Genomic DNA, 24,317 nt, shown 5'->3' on the forward strand with positions numbered 1-24,317 from the left:
CACCTGGCCATGCGCATGCAGACTAGACAACTACTGTCACCCTCAGCTGGGTGACAGCAGACGCGCACCGCCGGGACGAGGCATGGCGCATGTCCGACGGCCATGTGTCTGCTGTAAAGCTAGACCCGGTGGCTGGTGAAACCAAGCTGCTGACCACCAGGCCAAGAGACACATGAGGGGCCTTTAAGGGTTCCTGATTCCGCATCTTTGCCTTGACACTGGCAGAGAGGACAGCTGGACATTTGCAGAGGCCACTCTGCCCTCACTCCCCACCCCGGGAAGCCTGGACCTGCGGCTGGCTCATCCACCAGTCATGCAACCACTTTTCTGACCACTTTTCTTTCTGAAGGGTCCGGCAATGAGAGCTGGACGTGCAGGGGGGCCAGTTTCTCCATGAGGACACTACCCCTTGGGCTCCAGCTCAGAAGAGGCTCAGGCTGCCCATAGAGCAGCCAGGATGCCAGGCGGCCCCGAAAGCCTGTGGCTCCACACGCCGCTCGCCTCAGCAGCGAAACCAGACGCCTTCCTTCCCAAGGGGGTGTCAGAGGACTCGGTTCCTCCAATGAGTCCTCCACCGGCTCCCTCCTCTTCCTTGGGGGAGAAAGCTGGAATGAAGCAGTGAATCAGGAGTTTAAACTCCAGGGCCTTTGCTCACACGCAAGCTGGAGACGGCAAGCCTCTCTCAACTCGTGACCGAAATAATCAGATCCATGCAGCTCCAGGCCCGAGGGAGGCGGCCTGCCCACGGGGGCTGGCCTTGCTGATGGAGGGGGCCTGAAAGGACGGAACAAGGATCTGAAGGGGGCAGGGGCAGCTCCCGGTCCAGCCACCCAGCCAGGGCCCCGCACACATCCTGGGGCAGCTCCTGGGCTGCCCCTTTCCAAATGGGCTGCCCAGACTGGCCAGGGCCCCGAGCTCTAGTCACACACATAGCCTGTCTCCACCCCACTCATGGTCTGGGGAGCTCCTGTCGTCACTGCGCCTGCTGGCTCTCGCTTAAAGGAGGCCTCCAGGATCCATCCTCTCCTTCTTCTGCACAAAGCAAAATTCCGGATCCCCTGCCAGCTCATCTTCCATGCATCCTCTCCCCTGAGACCCAAGCAAGCAGCCATGATACCACCAAAGGGGGCCTACCTCTGCCCCTACCTGTCCCAAAGGTGCCCTCTCTTGGGGGCAACTGCAAACATGGAAAGGAAATGGGTCCTGGAACAAGGCCTGCCTACCCTACCCCCAGATCACCTCTTCACACATCACCTTTCCTCCCCGTACGGGTTGTCTGAGAAAAGGAACTGTGATCACTAGTCCCGGCAACTGGGGCCAAACCTACGTCAGCTATAATTCTGCTCTGCACCCAGAGACCCATGCAGGACGCAGCAGCTCTTGGTGCTTTGCTTTCCGATATATATATATACATGTGTGTGTATATATGTGTATATATATATACATGTGTGTGTATGTTGTATATATATATACGTGTGTGTGTATGTGTGTATATATATACATGTGTGTGTATACATGTGTATATATATATACATGTGTGTGTATATATGTGTGTATATACACACACACACACACACACACACATATTTTTTTTTTTTTTTTTGCCGCGCCTGTGGCATGGAAAAGTTCCCAGACCAGGGGTCAAACCCACACCATACCAGTAACCAGAGTCAGCAGTAACGACACGGAGTCCTTAACCCACTGAGCCTCCAGGGAACTCCTGCTTTCTGATTCTTATTCTTTGTCCACTGAACAAACATACCCAAGGCCAAGGGCTCAGAGAGATTCCAAGTGACCACTGCCAGAGCCACAGATCAGCCATGGGGCAAAGACAGCAATGCAAACTCTTCATCAGTATCCTTGCATCCACGGGAGCCACTGAAGTGGGATGAGAAAAGAAAAGCGGGGAGGGAAAGAGGAAGGAAGGGAGAGACAATGGAGAGGCAGAGAAAGACAGAGATAAGCAAAAAAAGAAAAAAGTAAAAGGACAGCAACTTTGCAAAGCCAAGAGGTTCTGAGTAACCCTCTCCAGATTGTTTATTTCAATTAGCTAGAGAATGCACGATTGTAAATTAAGGTATGCTTCCTTGACAAGTCAGAATGTTCCTGGGACAGACCCAAATCTAAGAAGCTAATGATCTGACTGGCTCAGAAATCATGCTCAGCCAGTCTCCGCTCCCAACAGTCGCCGTGGAGGAGCAAGGCCAAGGACACGCAGCCAGCACAATCCCCACACCCTACAGAGGCAGGCCTGATCACCCCGCAAAGCTGAACTCGCATATCCGCAAAGGCCACCTCTTCCTGAGTGTCCCTGTGCAGGTCTGTGGCTGCGTGGCCGCAGAAACCTCCTACCAGGACTACGCTGCCCCTTCTGAAGGGGCGCTGGCGCTGGTAAAAAGGCTGGGTCAGATGCTTACAAAACAAAACGATTGGGAAAGAGTATCTTCCTTTTAAACCCTCTGTTGGGTCAAAACAAACTTCTTAGGCCCAGAACACTCTTTCCCAATCTTCTGGTGCCTGGTGGGGTGCAATACCAAGGGGGCATCAAGAATGGCTGGGCATTGCCAATGATGAAATATTTGCCCCTGTTTAAATCTACTCTTTTCTCAATTTTGAGATTGTTTTGGTGGATGAGGTCAGAATATTTTCTTTTCTTTTTCCTTTTTTTTTTTTTTAAAGGCCCCAAGTGTGGCATATGGAAGTTACCAGGCTAGGGGTCGAATCGGAGCTGCTGCTGCCGGCCTACACCACAGCCACAGCAACACAGGATCCAAGCCTTGTCTGCGACCTGCACCACAGCTCAGGGCAATGCCAAATCCGAAACCCTCTGAGTGGGGCCAGGGCAAACCCGCATCCTCATGGATACTCATCAGCTTCGTTTCAGCTGAGCCACAACAGGAACTCCCTCTTTCTTTCTTTTGTTGTTGTTGTTGTTGTTTCCTCAGCATGAAGAAGTTCCTGGGCCAGGGATGAAACTGTGCCACTGTAGTGATAATGCCAGATCCTTAACCTGCTAAGCCACCAGGGAACTCCCAGAAAATTTTCTTACATTCCCTGCACTTTAAATTTCGTTAAAACAACCAGGACCTACTTTTTTTAAATATAGAGTATGTGAGTTCCCTGGTGGCTCAGCAGGTTAAGGATCCAGCACTGTCATTGCAGGCTCAATCCCTGGCCACAAAACTTCCATGAGTAGAGCCAAAAAATAAATAAATTAATTAAATAAAGGAGTTCCTGCCATGCCACAGTGGGTTAAGAATCTGACTATAGGAGTTCCCGTCGTGGCGTAGTAGTTAATGAATCTGACTAGGAACATGAGGTTGCGGGTTCGATCCCTGTCCTTGCTCAGTGGGTTAAGGATCCAGCGTTGCCGTAAGCTGTGGTGTAGGTTGCAGACACGGCTCAGATCCCACATTACTGTGGCTCAGGTGTAGGACAGCGGCTACAGCTCCAATTAGACCCCTAGCCTGAGAACCTCCATATGCCGCGGGAAGTGGCCCTAGAAAAGGCAGAAAGACAAAATAAATAAATAAATAAATAAATAAAATAAAGGAGTTCCTGCCATGCCACAGTGGGTTAAGAATCTGACTATAGGAATTCCCGTCGTGGCTCAGTGGTTAATGAATCCGACTAGGAACCATGAGGTTTCCGGTTCGATCCCTGGCCTTGCTCAGTGGGTTAAGGATCTGGTGTGGCCATGAGCTGTGGTCTAGATCACAGACAAGGCTCAGATCCTGCATTGCTGTGGCTGTGGTGTAGGTCGGCGGCTACAGCTCCGATTAGACCCCTAGCCTGGGAACCTCCATATGCCGCGGGTGCAGCCCTAGAAATGGCAAAAAGACAAAAAAAAAAAAAAAAAAAAAAAAAAGAATCTGACTGCAGTGGCTCAGGTCACTGGGGAGGTGCGAGTTCAATCCCCGGCCCAGCACAGTGGGTTAAAGGAACTGGCACTACCACAGCCACGGCTCAGATTCAATCCCTGCCCTGGGAACATCCATATGCCTCAGGTGCAGCCATAAAAAATAAAAAATAAAATGTAGTATGATTCTAAATACTCTGATGTACGAAAGATGGAAATTCATTCAACAAATGAATGCTTACTGAACACCCAACTGTGTGCAGGAACTGCCCTAGGTGCTAGGGATACGAGCAGTGACCAGATGCACATTGTTCCTGCAGTGGGGACCTCACACCCTCATAGAGATGCTCCCAAACTACAGCCCAAAGGTCAAATCCAGCCTGCCACCCGTTCTGTATGGCCTACAAGGTCAGAGTGGTTTTGACATTTTAACAACTCGGAGGGGTGAGGGGGGAATCAAAAAAAGGAAAACAGTTCATCACATGTGAAAAGCATGTGAAATTCACATTTCTGTGTCTAAATAAAGTTTTATCAGAACACAGGCACATTCATTTGCTTCCGCACTTTTGCATTACGAGGGCAGAACAGAGTGGTCAGGACAGAGACTGTCCCACCTGCAACCTGCAAAGCAGTAAACAGGAGTTCCCATCTTGGCTCAGTGGTAATGAATCCGACTAGGATCTATGAGGACATGGGTTTGATCCCTGGCCTCACTCAGTGGGTTAAAGGATCTGGTGTTGCCATGAGCCTTGCTGTATGTAGGTCGCAGAGGCAGCTCAGATCTGGCATTGCTGTGTCTGTGGTGTAGGCCAGTGGCTACAGCTCGGAATCGAGCCCTAGCCTGGGAACCTCCACATGCCATGGTTGTGGCCCTAAAAAAAAGACAAAAGATTGAGGAGTTCCCATTGTGGTGCAGTGGTTAACGAATCCAACGAAGAACCATGAGGTTTCGATCCCTGGCTTTGCTCAGTGGGTTAATGATCTGGCGTTCCCGGGAGCTGTGGTGTGGGTTGCACACGCAGCTTGGATCCCATGTTGCTGTGGCTCTGGCGTAGGCCAGTGGCTACAGCTCCGATTAGACCCCTAGCCTGGGAACGTCCATGTGCTGCAGGAGTAGCCCAAGAAACGGCAAAAAGACAAAAAAAAAAAAAAAAGACAAAAGATTGGAAAAAAAAAGCCATTAATAGTTCCTCTCTAACCCTTCATAAGAAAAGCTTCTGCCTCAGTGGATGAGACAGACTATAAATATATAAAGAGATTAATAAACACTTCTGGTAGTGCAGAATGCAAAGAAGAAAGGATAGGCTAGGGAGAGCAGGTGGACGGAAGGGTGAATTTAGGCAGAGGGTCAGGGACTGTGTCTCTGAGCAGAGACCTGAATGACAAGGAGCCAGCTGGGGGGAGACCTGAGGGAACAGTGTTCTGGCAGAGGGCACACCACATGCAAAGGCCCTGAGGCAGAGAAGAGGAGGCAGGGAAAGTGGTTTCTGACCCAAGGGAGGAGGCAAAGGAGTGAGGGGTCGCGGATGGTGGGAGAGGAGCGCACCCCGGAGGACAGAAGAGAGAGGCCACGGGAAGGGTCTGCAACTTTTCCCAAGGACACCAGGAAGCCACTGGAGGGCCCTGAGCAAAGGAAGGCCGTTTTTCCAGTCTGTAAAAGCCCCTCGAGGGAGCAGGACTGAACACGGACAGACGAGTTGTGACGCTTTATCTAACCAACGAGATGCCCCAGAACAGGCCAAGTCAAAGCAGCAGCGAGTAACCAAAAACCGAGCCATCCAAACACAACGTGGACGCACAGATCCGCTGTGGTCTCAGTCTTGCGGCGGTACAGACTCTAAGTATCGTAGTTAAATGCATTTCACTGTGTAAAAGCATCTGCAGCTGGCGCATTAACAGTCCCGTGACCACGGACATCACTGCTCAGGAGGAGGCGAAGATGAGGAGTGAGTCACCTCGGAGCCGACTTGAAGAAAACTGTGAAAGCCAACTGACAGGCGCAGCTCACACAGCTCTAAGCCTGCCCACTGCAATTCCAGATCCTGGGAGCCTGGGTAGGGGCCCTGCTTCGGAGACCCCCCCACACCACGCCTGGCTGGCCCCAGGGTGGCTGGAAATGAGAGCCTGCAAATGTGAGCCCCTCCCTTTTAAATGGGGCGGCAAAGAGGAAGGGGACAGAGGGACCCAGAACTTGAGGCGGATCAGGGTCATGGCTAAATACCAGGCTGCTGTGGGGTTAGAGGTTAAGTGAGAGGGATGTCACCTGGGGAAAACTGTGTGCCTGGGGGACACTGGTTGCTGTCTGAGGACATTGTGGTTGTCACAACTAGGGGGGAGGGGTTACTACTGGCATCAATGGGATAGGGGGTCAGGGATGCTGCTCAACACCTCACAGTGCCTGGGACGTGCCCGCCATCCCCAGAGAACAACCTGGGCTTGGATGTAGACAAGGCAGAGTAGGGAGGGACCCTGAGAGCAGGAAGAATTCAGCGCCCCGGCATCATGAGAAGCACTTCAGTGACTTTCATCTCCTTTGATCTCCTCAATAACCGAGGATGGGCTCTTATGACACCCATCATACAGATGCGGAAACCGAGGCCCAGAATGATGAAGTGACTTGACCCAGAGGAGGGATCTGAACCCAGGTCTCTCAGATTCCGTTTGGGGAATGGAGGGGAGGACAGGCATTCAGGAACCCCACCAAGAACACAGGTCAAAAGGGAGTTCACGTTCAGCCCCTTTCCCCGCCTGGCTGATGTTCTGGGTACTCAGGCCAGAAGCAAGGGACCAGGACTGGGGCAGGTAAGAACCGTGGCAGTGAGTCCCCACTGAGCAGCCCTGGAGCAGGTCTCTGGAGCACAGCCAGGAACCAGGCCCAGGCTGTTGGAGAAGCATGGGGTGACCTCACAGCTGCTTTGCAGGGCCCTCATGGTCAGGCAATGGCCCATAGTTCCTCTGCTTTCCCCCACCCCAGCTTCCTAGTAGGCTTGGGAAAGTTTAGTGACCCCCACCCCTCCACCTTTGCTCTTGAGCAAGTGATGGGCACAAGGTCTCACAGCTTGGAGCCTGTCCACCACACTTCTGGACTCCGGGGAAGAGAGCCACCCAGAAATACTTGTTTGCCCACACTGTGGGCCGTACTGCCCACCCCGAGCCAGGCCTCCACCTCGCCAGCACAGCTGTGCCCCACAGCCCTAGACACCCATCCCTCCCCTTCCCCCACTAGACCCAAAGCCCCCCGAAGTTAGAGACTCCACGAAACCTGCCCCAGTGCTCAACGAACCCAACATCCCCAGGCCAGGTGAGTGTGGGATGGACGCAAGGACTGAGGCTCTGCCGGGCCAGCCAGGGGAAGGGGCAGGGCACAAGAGGGCAGGGGCCAGAAGCCAGCAGAGGAGGCGGAGAAACGCGGGGTCAAGCAGAGCAGCGGGGGTGGGAGACAGGGGCAGAGAGGGCCCCCAACAGCCCCAGAGGGACTGGGGAAGGGTCTTTCCTAGGACGCAGAAAAGTACAACAAAGGCAGGGCGGAGTCGGGAATGACCGATCAGCCATACCTTTAAGCTCTAGTATTTAACATCTCCTTAGCAGCCCACTTCCCCAAAGCGACAAGGATCAGAATCAATTGTTACTAAGACCTATATACATTTCCTCTCAACAACTACACACTCATTCTCTCTCTCTCTCCCACACACACACACACACACACACACACACAGCATGTGACACTGTATCTGCTGGAATCGCCACAAAACCTGGGAGCATTCAAGCAACTGCACCTCTGCTCCTGGCACTGCCCTCCCCCAGGGCAGAGCAGTCTGACCGAGGAGGTGCCCCCGGCACGAATGGGGAGCATCATGATTTGCCCAGCATCCAATCAGAAACACAGAAAGAGGGCCGGCGAGTTTCAGAAACCCTCCACTCAGATCAGCACAAGTTGACTCCAGACTTTCACATTCCGTCCTTTGGGGTTCCAAAAAACAAACTAACTGCAAAGACAGAGCGGCTGCCCACTGTTCTTGCAAGGGTGGAGAGAGAAGGCTGACCCATGAGTTGATAAGCTATCCTGATGCCTCAGAAGGAAGCTATTATTTGAGAATTAGGGGAGTCATCAGCTCTTGCGACAAGGAAAGCCCACAGAAGTCATGTAAAGAGACCGTTTCAGGGGCTTTCTCCAGCCTGGGGACAGCGGGATAAATGGCTGTCGAGGCAGAGGAGGGGGCAGGCATTCTCAGACCCTAAGACATTGCTGGCACCCAGTTTGACCCAAAGGAGCTGGCTGAATAAATGCCTTTGATAGAAACACATGGGGAAAAAAGGACACACTCTTCACACATTACAGGATGGGATCACTGGGCTCCACTGAACAGAACAACCTTCTCAATAGTTTCATAACTCGGGAAACAGTTCCCCAGGTGCACCTGAATTATTAAAACAAAAGCATCCTCCCCCGACCAAGCAGATGGGACACACCAAGGCACAGTCCATGTCTCCCCTGCCCCCAGGGGAAAGAAAATCCTCTGTAAAACCTTTCCATGTGGCCCCACGGAGGTGCATCCCATTCTGCCTGGTGTCATCGCGCCCACTGGGTGGAGACCCAGGCCCCAGCAGATCTGGAGTAGGTTCCTTTCAGAATGAATCCGTCCCCCAGCTCCCACGAGGCTGGATGGGACAGCCCAAGGGGTCTCCGCGGGAGGGACTCTACGATTTATTTCTACAGAGAAGGGGGGCTTCGAGATGGCTTTCGGGCCGGCAGGGTGAGGCACTGAGGGCACGCGTCTGTAAGCTGCTATATGCATAGCAACTGGATACATTAAAAAAAAAAAAAAATCCAGGTTGCATGCTTATTTAGGGGGGCTCAGGAAAATGGGGGACGAGTTTGGAAGCCGCGATGGAACGGCGGGTTGATTCGGGGAGATGGGTGGGATGCAATGATGGACATTTCGGGGGGGCACCACTGGGAAGCGCCTCATTAACCCCACCGGTGCCCAAAGGGCTGGAAATGCAGGCGGGCTTCACCCAGGGCCTGGGATTTCTTTCTTTCTCTTTATTATTATTTTTTAAATCATTAGGATTGTTGTGAATAATAGAAGGGGAGGGCCCTGCCAGGCAGGGCCAGCCGGGCCGGGCCACCCACGCTGTCATCTTTTGTGCGGGGCCGACGGGGACGCCCTGGCCCAGCCCCCGCGCGCCCCTGGCCCGGGCAGGGCGCCCCCGCCTCCCGCCCCCGGCCCCGCCATTGTCCAGCCGCACCGCCCCCGCCCGAGGTCCGGCGGGCGCCCGGGGCCAAGCGGTTAACGCCCCCAACCGCCTCGCGGGCCGGGACAAAGCGCGGCGGCTGCGGCCCGAGCAGGCCGCGCCCGAGGCCTGGGCCTCGAGTCCCGGGCGCCCGCCCGCCCGCAGCCCCGGGCGCGGCGCGGGGACGGCGGCGGCCGCAGCGGGGCCCGCGCTCGGACGCGGCGGCCGCCTCCCCGCGGGCTCACCTGAGGCGGCGCGCGCGGCCCGGTCCGGAGCAGCGGCGCGCGCTCCCCCGCCCTCGGCGTCGCACCCCCAGGCCCGCTCGGGCCGGGCCCCGCTCGGTCGCTGGCGGCCGAGCCCTCCGTGAGCGCCCCGGGTGGGGCTTATAAGGCTGCGTTCCAGCTCCGCCCCGGCTGCCATTGGCCCCCGAGCCCACGCCCGCACGCCCATTGGCTGACGCTGACAGCTCCGCCCCTCCCCTCCACCGGGCCCATCAACACCTCACGGCCCGCCCCCCGCGCGCCTCTATTGGGCGGGCGCAGGCGCCGGTCTCGCCTCGCCATTGGCCTGCCGGCCGGGACACGCCGGCGCCCACCCACGTGCCCGCTGACCGGCTCGGTTCTCATTGCAGGCTGAGCACGCCAGGCAAGAGGCCGCGACCAACGCGACGGCCCTAGGCCTCGGATTGACAAGGACGCCTAGGGGACCGCCCAACGACCGCACGGGGGCAAGAGAATATTGGCTTACTGGATCAGCCCCAAGAGCGGACTGGCTGGGGCGAGTGCCAATCACGGCCCGGGCCCCGCCTTGGTTATCAGGCTGCAGCTGAGTACGTGAGACCCAGCACAACATCAGCACCCCGCCTGGGAGTCGTAGCGGTGGGTTCGAGACCCGGAGCCGGAAATTGGGAGCCGCGTTCTCCACTTCGCAAAGTCCGGAGTTAGGAAACATAGCACGAACAAAACTCAATTTGTAAAGGAGGAGAACTGGAGAAATAAAAGTCAAGCAGGAAGCGCCCCTGTCTCTCCTTTCCTCCAGACCCTTCAAAAAAAAGTTCATTTCCATCACAAACAATACAACTTTGCAAAGGCGCAAGGCCTCCCTGCTAAAATTAGGTGACGTCCCCTAAAAATGAGGTAACCTTCCCTAAAACGTGAAGGACGAGAGGAGTTCGCTGCTTCCTGACCAGTTCAAAGCTCAGCTGGGCCCAGGTGCCTCACTGGTTGGCCTCGAGCAAAGTAACCTCACTGGGCTTGTTTTCTCCGGTGAAAAGGATATGATGGTGATACACCCCCTCACGGTCTGCTCCTATCCTGGGAAGTTTGCACGAGTTAAGTGAAAACAGGCACGTAAAATTTGACCATGTCACTTCACAAAGTGAGCATTTAGCTAAGGTGTATCATTAACATCGTTTCGGTGATTAATTGCGGTCAGGCAGTAGAGTGGGTACACTCACATTTCGCTGGCAGGAGTGTAAAACAGGCAACTGATTTATAAGGCGGTAAGTGTAACTACATTCTATTCCTGAAGGTCATGTACCCTGAGAAAGTCTCCCAAGCTCACAGCTTGCCAGTTCAAGGATGATGTTGCAGCACTGTACCTAATTGTTCCCAGTATTTTGCTCTAAATATCTCTCTCTAGGAAATAAGCAGCCTGTGGCACTGGGTACTTTAGAATACTTTTAACTTTATAGCAATTAAAAACAGATTGGAGTTCCCCTGTGGCTCAGTGGGTTAAGGACCTGGGGTTGTCACTGCAGCAGCTTGGGTCGCAGCCCAGGAACTTCCACATGCCACCAGTACAGCCAAAAAAATTAAAATTAAAAAAAGAATAAAAAAGAAGTAGATCTACAGGTACAGTCAGAGAATGATGTCTACAAGCCATGGAGAGCTGCAGAATGGTCCAAATTTCTGAACAGAACATTATGGAAATGAACCTTCAGCAAATAATGCTGTGTGGTTTCTAAGGGCACATACCTGTGGCCCCTCGCAAAACAAGGCCACCCCTAAACTGAGAAAACTAAATCTTTGGGGAGAGGAGGGATCTGCATTGGTAAAAAGGGTAATTGGTAAGGACTTCCATCTGTTCTAGTGTGTTATACATTCTCATGGGGCCATATTTGGATATTCCTCATGCAGTTAAAATTTAACTTAAAAAATAGGAAGTAGTAACTGCTCCCATGGAACACCCTGAACTGCGGGGGGGCAGGGGGGAACTGACATGTAATTTGGTAGCAGTAATACAGTGTCAAAGTGCAATCAAGGGGGAGTCCCATCGTGGCTCAATGGAAACGAATCCCACTAGTATCTATGAGGACAAGGGTTCGATCCCTGGCCTTGATCGGTAGGTTAAGGATCCAGCATTGCCGTGAGCTGTGGTATATAGCTCACAGACCCAACTTGGATCCTGCGTAGCTGTGGCTGTGGCATAGGCCCGTGGCTATAGTTCTGATTCAACCCCTAGCCTGGAAACTTCCATACGCCGTGGGTGCAGCCTTAAAAAGCAAAAAAGAGAAAAAAGGGCAATCATGGGAGTTCTCGTTGTGGCTCAGAGGTAACGAACCTGACTAGTGTCCATGAGGACTTGGGTTCAATCCTTGGCCTCGCTCAGTGGGTTAGGTATCCAGCATTACTGATATGGAACCCTAGCCTGGGAATTCCTTCCATATGCCACAGGTGTGGCCCTAAAAAAAGACCAAAAAAAAAAAAAAAAAATGCCGTCATGAAGGGATCCCCCTACCTCAAAACCTTTCTTTTTCTACTTCCTAGTTTGTCCTATAACACAGTGAATTCCAGTTGATTGGATTCAATAGGCTCTGGACTTTTTTGGCCACACCCACAGCACGTAGAAATTCCCAGGCCAGGAACCAAAACATTCCTCGGCAGCAACTCAAGACACTGCAGTGACAACACCAGATCCATAACCCACAGGGAAGCTCCTAGACCCTGGAGTTTCTTTAAATTTTTATTAATTTATTTTCTTTTTAGGGCCACACCTGCGGCATATGGAAGCTCCTGGGCTGGAACTTCAAATCGGAGCTGCAGCTGCCATCCTGCACCACAGCCACAGCAACATCGGACCCAAGCCACATCTGCAGCTTAAGTCACAGGTTGCAGCCATGCCAAATCTTTAACCCACTGAACAAGTCCAGGAATCAAACCCACATCTTCAAGGATACTATCTCGGGTTCTTAACCAGAAAAGCCAAAATGGGAACTACTGGAATTTTTTAAACCGAGGGTCCTAAATAGGTTCTCAGCTTTCCGATTTTGTTTATGTAAATAAACTTCACAGCTGTAGAACCCAGACAGCAAGTATATTTGAGGGTTCATGAAACAGTTCTTTCAACTTTTCTGTTTGAATGTTTTCATAACAAGCTGTTAGGGAGAAACTATAATCACTGTCATTTAATTAAAAGGTGTCCTAGGTAAAGCAGAAAGGACACACTCTCAGAATTTTCCAATGGACAGACGAATTAACTTGGGAACAACTCAACCTACTTGTCCTGGTTTTCAAATCTTTGCAGACGGGTACAGATCTCACAAAGGGCTGGGGCATCTGTCCCTAAGACAGACCGGCAGGCCCTCTGGCACCGGCCTTAGATGACGCAGGGCTAGCTGGTTTCTAACTGGTCTCCACCTTCCCAGAATGGGTAAGGTGTGGAGCTAAGAAATATCCCATGCTTTTCAAAAACCCCCTCCAGCTTCCGTTAAGGGCTAGTCTGATGCATAAAAGATAGAAATGAGAGTTCTCCTTGTGGTTCAGTGGACTAAGAACCCAAGATAGTATCCATAAGGATTCAGTTTCGATCCCTGACCTCGATCAGTGGGTTAAGGATTCAGCACTGCCACAAGCTGCAGTGTAGGTCGAAGAGCTGCTATGGCTGTGGCGGAGGCCAGTGACTGACAACTGCAGCTCCAATTCGACCCCTAGCCTGAGAACTTCTATATGCCAAATGTGCAGCCCTCAAAAGAAAAAGGAAAAAAAAAAAAAGATAGATATGGATAGACTAAATCCTCTATGTCCTTAAAAAGTAACTTTTCAGCAATACATTTGGGGGAGTTTCCACTGTGGCAAAGTGGGTTAAGAATCCAACTACATAGCAATGAGATGCTGGTGTGTAGCACTGGGAACTATGTCTGGTCACTTATGATGGAGCATGACAATGTGAGAAAAAAAAATGTATACATGTATGTGTAACTGGGTCACCTTGCTGTACAGTAGAAAATTGACAGAACACTGTAAACCAGCTATAATGGAAAGAATTAAAAATCATTATATAATATAATATATATTATATATATAACATATATTATATATATTATATATTATATTATATATATATATAAAGTCTGATTATATATATATAATATATAAGTCTGATTATATATATATTTATATATATATAAAGTCTGATATTATATATATATATAAAGTCTTTATATATAATATATATATATAAAGTCTGACTACAGCGGCCTGGGTCACAACTGTGGCTCAGATTCAATCCCTGGCCCAGGCACAGCCATTAAAATATATATATATATATATATACACACACATTTGAAGAATTCAGACATTCCATTTCATGCCAAGCGTATATTGCTAGACACACATGTAGCACATTTCACCTTTAGGAGCACAGACAGAAAGATAATACATACTCCAGACCACAACTCACATGTTTACTGAGATGCTAAGACAAAGCATCCACCCCATCATTGAACCGAATAAAAAAACAGGCACAAGACACTGTACACACAACCATCCTAATGCTGCTTTTAAAAATTACATATATTGGAGTTCCCATCATGGTGTAGTGGTTAATGAACCCGACTAGGAACCATGAGGTTGTGGGTTCGATCCCTGGCCTCGCTCAGTGGGTTAAGGGTCCGGCGTTGCTGTGAGCTGTGGTGTAGGTTGCAGACGCGGCTTGGATCCCGAGTTGCTGTGGCTCTGGTGTAGGCTGGTAGATACAGCTCCGATTAGACCCCTGGCCTGGGAACCTCCATATCCTGCAGGAGTGGCCCTAGAAAAGGCAAAAAGACAAAAAATAAAAATAAAAAATAAAAATTACGTATAAAACATATAGAAATTCTTTGGTGGCACAGCATGTTGAGGATCCAGCGTTGCCCTGCTGCAGCTCGGGTTACTGCTGTGGTGAGGGTTTGATCCCTGGCCTGGGAACTTCCACATGCTGCAGGTGCAGGGAGTGGCGGTGGGGACCTCCATCACACGGTTGTTCTGAGGTTGAATATTGCTATATGCTAATCCTCTGGGGGGTGGCATTATGTTTTGGCTTTTTCTCCATTTTTCAGCTTCTCAGTGTTCTAGAGGGATTATGTACTAATTTTATAAAACTGAGTGGAAGAAGAAAGTTTTACATTACGAAAGTCAACCAGGGAGTTCCCAATGTGGCACAGTTGGTTAAGGATTCAGTGCTGCTGCAGCTGTGGAGTAGATCACAGCTGGCGCTTGGTTTTGACCCCTGGCCTGGGAACTTCCATATGCCACAGGTGCAGCCGAAAAAGGAAAAACAAATATACAACAAAAATCAACCAGGTAGATTGTGGTCTGCCCATCCCATGGAATATTATTCAGCCATGACAAGGAATGAGATGCTGACACTCACCACCACAGGGATGGCCTCTGAAAACACGAAGCTCAGTGAGAAGCCAGACACAGAGACTCTGCATTGTTACTAATTTATTTATATGAAATGTCCAGAATAGGCAAATTCAGAGACAGAAAGTGGATCACTGGTTGCCAGGGGCTGGGGGAGAAGTGGGAAGTGTCTGCTAATGGGGATCAGGCTTATTTTGAGGGTGATGAAATTCTGGAACTAGAGGTGATGATTGCACAACCATGTGAATATGCTCAAACCCACTGAACTGTATGCTTCAAATGGGTGTTGTGGTATGTGAATATATCTCCATAAAATTGCTATTTAAAAAAATACCAAAAGTCTACCAGGAAATAATACACCTAATACTGTGATTATTTCTGCATAGCAGTGTCACACTTTACTGGGGCTTGCTAGTTTTTGACAGTGACATCATCTTTAACTTTTATGTGAGAAGCATTAAAAAATTCCACAATCTCCACAATTAATGCAGGTCCATGTTGTACCCCTGTGTAGGGCCCACCCAAGGACATTTATGGAGTTTCTGCTGCTCCCACACCTGGGCATCTTATCTATTTGTTTTGGCACCTCCCCTCCCAGCATGTAAAAGTTTCCAGGCCAGGGATTGAACCCAAGTCACAGCAGTGACAGCAAGTCCTTAACCTGCTGAGCCACTAGGAAACTCTACCTTTCCTATTTTTATTTCATATTTACACCTGACTTTTTTTTTTTTTTTTTTTTTGTCTTTTTGCCATTTCTTAGGCCGCTCCCGCGGCATATGGAGGTTCCCAGGCTAGGGGTCCAATCGGAGCTGTAGCTGCAGGTCTACGCCACAGCCACAGCAACGCAGGATCCAAGCCGTGTCTGCGACCTACACAGCTCACGGCAACGTCGGATCGTCAACCCACTAAGCAAGGGCAGGGATCGAACCTGCAACCGCATGGTTCTTAGTCAGATTCGTTAACCACTGTGCCACGACGGGAACTCCCTTTTTTTTTTTGCTTTTTAGGGTTGCACCCACAGCATATGGAGATTCCCAGGCTAGGGGTCAAATTGGAGCTGTAGCCGCTGACCTACGCCACAGCCACAGCAATGCAAGATCCAAGCCACCTCTGCGACCTCACACCACAGCTCATGGCAACACCGGGTCCCTAACCCACTGAGCAAGGCCAGGGATGGAACCAGCCTCCTCACGGATGCTAGTCAGATTCCTTAACTGCTGAGCCATGACAGGAACTCCTACACTTGACATTTTTTGAGATATAATTCATACCCACAGATATATGCAACCATCACCAAATTTAGAAACTTTAATCACCCCTAAAGAGCCCTCCCCGGTTGGCTTTCACCCCCTCCCCCAGCCCTAAGCATCACTACACTCATCTTTCAGTTTCTATAGATCCCTGTGTTGGGCATTTCATATGAATGAAATCACATATGATCTTCTGTGACTGACCTCTTCTGCTCATCATGTTCTCAAAGACACACCTGACACATTTGAAAGTCCAGAAGAGGCAGAACTTTTTTTTTTTTGTCTTTTTGCCTTTTCTAGGACCGCTCTCACAGCATATGGAGATTCCCAGGCTAGTGGTCCAATCAGAGCTGTAGCCACTGGCCTACGCCAGAGCCACAGCAACGAGGGATTCGAGCCACATCTGCGACCTACACTGCAGCTCACTGCAACACCAGATCCTTAACCCACTGAGCAAGGCCAGGGATCGAACCCACAACCTCATGGTTCCTAGTCAGATTCGTTAACCACCGTGCCACAACGGGAACTCTGAGGCAGAACTTTTAATAAACCAGATCTGCCCACATCATTACCTAATCATCAGTAAAGATGTCAGTAATAGTGTGCAGAATTCAGCACTATTTCCTTCCCTGGAGTCAATTTTTTTTTTTTTTTTTTGCTTTTTTAGGGCCACACTTGTGGCATATGGAGGTTCCCAGGCTGGGGTTGAATTGGAGCTACAGCTGCGGGACTACACCTCAGCCATAGCAACAGGATCTGAACCTCATCTGTGACCTACACCACAGCTCACGGCGCCAGATCCTTAACCCACTGAGCGAGGCCAGGGATAGAACCTGCAACCTCATGATTCCTAGTCGGATTCGTTTCTGCTGCACCATGACAGGAACTCCCCTGGAGTTTTTAAGCCTGCCTCATCCTCGGCCTCTGACCTCCCCTGGAAATAGCCTTTTTTTTAGGGCCACACCCACAGCATATGGAAATGCCCAGGCTGGGGGTCGAACCAGAGCTGTAGCTGCCAGCCACAGCCATGCCAGATCTAAGCCACGTTTGTGGCCTACATGACAGCTTGTGGCAACACCGGATACACTGGATCCTTAACCCAATGAGTGAGGCCAGGGGTCAAACCTGCATCCTCATGGTACTAATCGGGTTTGTTACTGCTGAGCCACAATGGCAACTCCTGGAAACAGCATTTCAGGTCACCCGTCTCCACACCCCTCGTGCCCTAATCTCCCCAGACCTGCAGAGTCACCCAGGGTCAAGCAGCAAATTAGTTGATTCAGGCTGCTGACACCCTCTCCAGGCAGAGCCAGTCTCCCAGTGGGGGACCACCACAGCCTCAGTTTCTTCAGATGTAAATGGGAACAGTGCCACCCATCTGGTAACAGTGAGTGACCTCTGGTTCCAAGGTGAAAGGCCCATTTTGGCCTGTAGTTCCCCGACCCGGGAAAGGTCAAAGTGCAACTCCTCCTGAGCGGCAGGTAGAACCACTGCTGGACACTTTTGTCTGGGCCTCAGTTTTCTCATCTGCAAAGTGGGAATGATGTTACCTAACCAGTCTGTCTCCTGGGGTTTTTGTGAAGAGCAGATGAAATAATAGGCATAGAAATGCCTGGTGGGCTACAGGGTGATTGGCAGACAGAAGACACAACCAGGTACATCTGTAAAAGGTATTTATTCTGAGACTCTAAAACCTGGACAGAGAATATGGAACTTCTTAGAAAAAGCCTACACAGGATTTCGTTGTTTCTAATACATTAACAACCTAATAATGAGGAAAAAAGAGAAACTTTAAAAAATAATATTGCTCCAGTTTGTCTGCAGTTGTGATTTAAAATATCCCTGTTCCGTTGAGGTATAAGCTGCAAACTTTGGTAAAGTTAGAAACATTAACAAATCATTCCAAAAAATACAAAACTCCCCCCCTGCCCACCCCCCCAAACCCAACCAAACCCTAAGTTATTAGCTTTCTTGGTACATATACAGTAACTACAAAAAAATTTCATTGAAAAAAAAATGTTTATTAAAAAAAAAAAAAGTTTCCCTCTTGTCGTTCTCAATTGGCGAGTTGAAAATTCAATTTCAAGGTCAGATAAAAATTGTCCCCACTCACTCATCCAGGGTTCCCAGGGAAGCGCTGGCGGACCATGGTTTTAAAGAATCTGGTTGGCAGTGTCAACGATTCAGTGCTAAGGAAGGGCCCCACGCTGAAAAAGGGAGGAGGAACCAAAGGCACTTGAACGTGGCCCCGGGCATTGGCTTCCATGGCGTCCAGGTGGGTCAGCACTTGGCCGGACTTGGCTCCCGCAGAGGGGAGAGTCTGGCAGAGGTAGCTTCGGTGTGGCCCAACTCTCTGCTCCGGCGGCCGGGGACCTCTGTGTGCAGGGGACCGGTCGGGGGTGGCTTGGAGGCCAGGGTTTAACCTGGACCCCACTGGACAGTTCCGATTTTCCTTTGCACAGTTTCCTGGCGGTGACATGGGGCTGCACCACACCCAGGACCACCGTCAGGCGCCACAAAATTTCACTTCTGGGGGCCAAACCCACCAACCTTGAAAAGATTGTTCTGGGCAGCCCGGCGCCTTCTTGCGAGCTGGCAGCGAGAACGGCTGAGAACTTGATGCTGGGAACTTAAGCCGCCTTCCCGCCAAGTCGTTTCTGATCCCATCCTCAGAAGAAAAAAAAAATTTGTTTGGCTGATAAATTGCAGGCTTTGTATTTAAAAACAACAACAACAAAAAAAAACCAAACAAAAAAAAAACAACAAACAACAACAACAAAAACTGAGAAGTCCAACCTTTTTTCCTTCCTCTGAGCCATAATACAAATTGCTGAAAACTTATGGATTAAAAAAACAAAACTGGGAAGACGAGGCTTTTAAGGGAGTGGAGGACAAACTACATGTTTAAGTTAAGCTCACTAAAAACAAGATGGGGGCCAGAGGCCCTGCAGATACGTTTTTTAAAAAACACCGGCGAGAAGTGCTTGAGCATCACCGTCCGTTGCCGTAGCCGGGGAAGAGCTGGCTGAGGACGGCCTGCAGCGGCTGGTTCACCTGCATGGTGGAGTGCCGGCCCAGGTTGTAGCGGCAGGCGGGGCAGCTGAACACCTGGGCCTTGAAGGACCTGTCCAGGCAGTCCTGCAGGAAAGCAGGCAGGTGAGAGGTGCTCCTGACAACCCACGGTCCCTCGGGGCGGAGTCAGGAGTCCAGAGGCCCCTCCTGAGCCTCGGTCTTACTCTCCGCCACTGGCCGCCCAGCCCCAGCCTGGCTCCTCCAGGCTCCAAGGTCATCCTGGCTACCAGGCCTCTGGCTGCCGGGCCTCTGCCCTTGCAGGCCACACCACCTGACACGTCTGTCCCCCTGCTCTCTTGTCACTTGGGCCTCGGCTCAAGTCCCCTCCTTGGAGGACCCTCCCCCACAACCCCTCAGATGCTGAGCTTGCTGGAGACAGAATGATAATGTGAGGACAGAGAACACACACACACACACACACACACACAAACACACGGGCCAGGGCCACCTCCTTCCCAGTGCCAGCTCGTCAGCTGCAGGTGCAGTGACACCCTGCCGCTGGGCCCAGATCCACGGAGCTGGCAGGCTAGACCCCATCAACACCCCTTGGAGCCAGAAAGATGCTGCAGTGCCCCCTTTCCACTGAGGTAACAGGGCTCAGAGTGGCCACAGGGTTTTCCAAGGTCACATGGCCAGAGAGGGCCTTTCTAGCCAGAGCTGGAAATCAAACCCTGGCCCCTGACCCCAAAGGCACATGCTCACCCTGCCAAGCCCGAGCCCCCTCGGGCCCCACACAGCCCCGGGCGTGCAGGGGGTGTCTCTCCCAGCCACACTGATGAAGGGCCTCGGTCAGGTTACATGGCAGAAGATGCTGTCCCTGTGCTCTGTGTCCTCAGAGTCCCTCGCCCGCTCTGACTGCCCTGATGCCCTGGACCGAGACGGCCCTGAGGCCAGAGAGCAGTATAGACACCCAGGGTGACTGGGAGGCAGGAACAGTCCCTTCTAAACTGCCTGCCTGCCTGCACTGCCCCTAAGTTCCTTCTGACCGACCAACCCTGGCCAGAAGGTGCTCCAAAAAACCACGCATGCAGACCAGCGTGTCCCAACTAGGGAGACCCCTGGGACCGAGTACGTGGGGCCTAGGATGCCCACACAAGAGAGAATGATCCACCCCCAAACATCAGCTCTGCTGGAAGAGAGATGCTGGGCTGGCTCAAGATCTCTCTTTCGAAAGCATCAGATCAGATACTACTTCCTTCCCAAGTCTGACCACTGACCAAAGCCCCCACCCTGCCCCCCAAGGGCCCTGACTACTCCCACGTGCCTGCCTGTCCCGGTTTCTGCACATGCCACTCTGCCTCCCCGGGATGCTGCCAAGGCCCCCTCAGGTGGCAGGTTAATGCCACCTCCTCCAGGAAGCCCTCCTCCCCACTCCCCTAGGGGATAAGCACCTCGTGCCTCTCCAGCCTGGCCCACACCCACTTAATCATTTACCACAACCAGATCCCAGGCCAAGACAACAACCCATCCTCCCCAACCCTGGCCCCCCAGGCATACGAGACAGTGGAGGACCAGCGCGTGATTCCTGAGGAAGGCAGGCGCCAGCCTGTTAAAGGCACAGGAGAGGGCCAGTGGTGCTGGAGGTCTGGGGTGGTGGCCAGGCAGGCAGTGGCCGGGTGAGGAGTTTGCATCAGATTGCAGAACACCAGGAGGGTGGGAAGCAGGGAGTGGGGTGATGGGAGACTGTGATAAAGGCTAGGAGGCTACTGTAACCAAGGCCGCTGGGATAACAGAGCCTGAGGCCCCTCCAAAGACCAGAGGCTGGAGGTGCAGAAGCAAAGCAACAAGCCCAGGTCAGATCACCTTTCCAGGACTTCCTGCCTCACTGCCACAACCGCATGCTCACCTTGCACACGTTATGCTGGCACACAGTCGTGATCGGGCGAAACACCAACTCCTGGCAGCAAATACACTGGAACGTCTCCTCCACCTTGCTCAGGAATTTCTGAAGGCAGAGGGAAGGGTGCTTGAGCCCAGCAAAGGCTCTGTTCCCCAGACCAGGAGTGACAGATCCTCAGATTCCCGGTTTAGCACTCGCCCTGGCCCCAGATCTCATCCTCCCACCCCAACACTGGGAGGCAGGAGAAGCAGTGAGAAGACAGAGGGCTCTGGTGCTGACAGAGCACACCCGGGGTCACAGTCAAGACGACGCTCTGTCAGTGCTGCTCTCGGGTTCAGGGCTCAGCCCTGTGACATATGGTGCTGCCCACCTGCCGCCCACTGCTCAGACATCAGGAAGGGCTGCCCTCTTGGGGCCTGGGGCTCAGTGGAGACCAAAGATAAAACAGGGGAAAGACATGAACATCACAGCAGTGCTGGGGAAAGGACAGCAGGGAGCTGGGGAGGGAGGTCAGTGCCCTCCATGGAGAAGGTGACCCATCATCCAAGAATGGATGGACGTGGGGACGGCCCTCGATACATCCACGTCTGAATCCCAGACCGTGTGATGGGGATGACCCTCGATTCCCCAGGGAACTAGTGTCATCACAAAGCCCTCATAAGAGGGAGGCGGGAGGGTCAGAGGCAGAGAGAGACGGAAGATGCTGCACTGCTGGCTGTGAGGATGGAGGAAGGGGCCGCCAGCCAGAGATGCAGTGCCTCCAGAAGCTGGAAAAGACAGGAACCGACTCTCCCCTGCAGTCTCTGGAGGAGCCAGCCCTGCCCACCCCTGGATTTTCGCCCCTAAAGGCTCACTTGTTAGGGCAGCCACAGTGATTTTGTGCAGGAGGAAGTCTGAGCCAGGAGGGCTGTGGGGAAAGGGACTCGGGGCAGAGAAACCCACAAGGGCAAAGGCCATGCAGCGGAAGGAGCAGGAGAAGAGTCCAGGAAGAGGGTGTCAGCAGGAACGGCAGCTCACCCAGGGCTCAGGGTCTTTGGGTTTGACTCTGACTGAGCCAAGGAGAGCCAATCCCCCACTAGGCAGGGGGCACAGCCAGAAGATGCCAAGCCACTCACTTGCAGTGACCCATCAATGTCACTCACCCCACTGAGGCAGGAGGATCAAAAAAAAAAAAGAGAGACAGCCCCAGGCTGGCGGTTCCTCAGAAATTTGAACAGAGAATGACCGGATGATCCTGGAATCCCATTTCTGGGTTTATACCCAAGAGAATTGAGAGTAGGGTCACAGAGACACCTGCACACCCACGTGCACAGCAGCACCGGTCACAACAGCCAAAAGAAGGAAACAACCCAAGTGTCCAATGGCAGAGGATGGATAAACTAGTTCCATCCATGAAGTGGAATACTATGCAGCCTTAGAAATGGAGGAGGTTCTGGGTGTTCCCTGGTCGTTGGGGACTCAGCATTGTCACTACCATGGCTTGGATTTGATCCCTGGCCGAAGAATAAATTCCGCATGCCAGGAGCCCGGCTGCTGGGGGGCCAGGCGGGGAAGAAAAGAGAAGGAGATTCTGACACACCTGCTACAACATGGATGAACCTTGAAGACATGATGTTGAGACAAACCAGACAAAGAAGGACAAATACTGCCTGATTCCACCCAGAGGAGGACCTAGGGGAGTGAGATCCACAGAGACAGGAAGTTGATGGTGGGGCCAGGGGCTGGGAGAGGGGTGGGGAGTCAGTGTTTCATGGGGACAGTTTCAGTCTGGGAAGATGAGAACGTTCTGGAGATGATGGTGGGGATGGTTGCACAACACGGTGAATGAGCCCAGTGCCACGGAGCTGTGCACTTGACCCGGTTAAAAGGGTCAGTTTGAGGCATCTCAATTTTTTTTTTTTCTTTTTTTGTCTTTTTGCCATTTCTTGGGCCGCTCCCGCGGCATATGGGAGGTTCCCAGGCTAGGGGTCCAATTGGAGCTGTAGCCGTCAGCCTACACCAGAGCCACAGCAACGCGGGATCCGAGCCGCGTCTGCAACCTACACCACAGCCCCCAGCAACGCCGGATCGTTAACCCACTGAGCAAGGGCAGGGACCGAACCCGCAACCTCATGGTTCCTAGTCGGATTCATTAACCACTGCGCCACGACGGGAACTCCCTCAATTTTATCACAGTACAAAGAAAGCGGCCCAGACCAGGCGGGGAGCTCACCGGCCCGTCCTTGAGCGACTTCAGAATCTCCGTCCACAGCTTTGTGTTGCTCTTGTCCTCCTTGATGAGGCTGCTCTGCTGCGCAGTGAGGCTGTAGGGCTCCACCTTGGTCTTCTTGGGCGCCCCTCGTGAGGGCCCATCGCTGACCTTGCCGCCTCCTGAGACAGAGCAGGGAGGAGGGAAGGAAAAGGACAGGGTGAGGGTGGGGACACCCCAGGGAGCACAGCCCCACGTTCGAGGACCCTGAGTGTGCGGAGACACCCACCAGCCGCCTGGCTCTTCCGCTTGCCCTTCCGGGGGGTCTCGAAGTCCTCCCGGCCTTCCTCCTCCTCCTCCTCCACAGCTGCCCTCTTGCTATTCTTGTTCTCCTTCTCCTTCTCCTTCTTGGCCAGGGCCTCCAGGTAGCCTTCCGGGTACTGCCGGGAGGAGAAGACAGGAGGGTCACCCTCCCCGGTCCCCAGCCTGGCCCCAGACAGGCTCCTTCCTCACGCAGCCTCAGCTCAGAAGGCCTCTCGCAGAGACGCCAAGGAGCCTCTGTGAGTTTACTCACCTGGAGTAAAGGCCTGGGTGGGGAAGCAGTAAGCGAGATAACACAGGTGAGATGCTTAGCATCAGATCCAGAGAACAAAACGGTCTTCTTACCTGTTCTGATGAGAAGCAGGCCAACTTTTCTAGCCAAGGATCGAACTCATGCCACAACAGTGACAATGCCAGATCCTTAACCCAAGGAACTTCTGAACCCCCCTTTTAAGGCACCTATAATCATGTCTGATCCTCCAATGTTTTGTACAGAAACCCTCAAGCTTTTCTTTTCTTTTCTTTTTTAGGGCACACCCACAGCATATAGAAGTTCCCCAGCTAGGGGTCGAATTAGAGCTGCAGCTGCCGGTCTACACCACAGCAAGGCCAGATCCAAACTGCATCTGTGACCTACACCGCAGCTCACCACAACACCAAATCCTTAACCCACTGAGCGAGGTGAGGGATCGAACCCACATCCTCAGGGACACTAGTCACATTCCTTTTTTTTTTTTTTTTTTTTTGTCTTTTTGCCATCTCTAGGGCCGCTCCCACAGCATATGGAGATTCCCAGGCTAGGGATCTAATCGGAGCTGTAGCCACCGGCCTATGCCAGAGCCACAGCAACTCGGGATCCGAGCCACGTCTGCGACCTACACCACAGCTCGCGGCAATGTCAGATCCTTAACCCACTGAGCGAGGCCAG

General features: G+C 52.1%; 2 protein-coding genes and 1 long non-coding RNA gene across 12 annotated transcripts in view; 1 reads left to right on the forward strand and 2 right to left on the reverse strand.

The window, feature by feature from the left end:
* KDM4B (lysine demethylase 4B) overlaps positions 1-9,456 on the reverse strand; it is a 143,491-nt gene extending 134,035 nt beyond the window's left edge. For all 9 annotated transcript variants that reach the window (XR_014837760.1, XR_014837759.1, XR_014837758.1 and 6 more), the window contains exon 1: positions 9,340-9,456. The gene's annotated coding sequence lies outside the window, so the exon portion shown is untranslated. The remainder of the gene's footprint in view (positions 1-9,339) is intronic.
* Positions 1,587-7,545, forward strand: LOC146405525 (uncharacterized). Its single transcript, XR_014837781.1, has 2 exons — positions 1,587-3,759; positions 4,668-7,545. It is a non-coding gene; the product is annotated as an uncharacterized LOC146405525 (long non-coding RNA).
* An 8,168-nt stretch (positions 9,457-17,624) lies between the features above and the next one.
* Positions 17,625-24,317, reverse strand: part of UHRF1 (ubiquitin like with PHD and ring finger domains 1) — a 33,691-nt gene continuing 26,998 nt past the window's right edge. For both annotated transcript variants that reach the window (XM_005661320.4, XM_005661321.4), the window contains exons 14-17: positions 23,358-23,508; positions 23,093-23,250; positions 20,887-20,985; positions 17,625-19,106 (exon numbers count right to left, since the gene is read on the reverse strand). In XM_005661320.4, coding sequence (XP_005661377.2) covers positions 18,960-19,106; positions 20,887-20,985; positions 23,093-23,250; positions 23,358-23,508 — 555 coding nt within the window. In that variant the 3' untranslated portion in view covers positions 17,625-18,959. The remainder of the gene's footprint in view (positions 19,107-20,886; positions 20,986-23,092; positions 23,251-23,357; positions 23,509-24,317) is intronic.

The sequence above is a fragment of the Sus scrofa genome, chromosome 2 (assembly GCF_054392235.1).
Source record: "Sus scrofa isolate SSC_HxYL_T2T_F1_AM1 chromosome 2, Sscrofa_HxYL_maternal_Yorkshire_Landrace_v2.0, whole genome shotgun sequence".
In the NCBI taxonomy this organism is placed as follows: Eukaryota; Metazoa; Chordata; class Mammalia; order Artiodactyla; family Suidae; genus Sus; species Sus scrofa.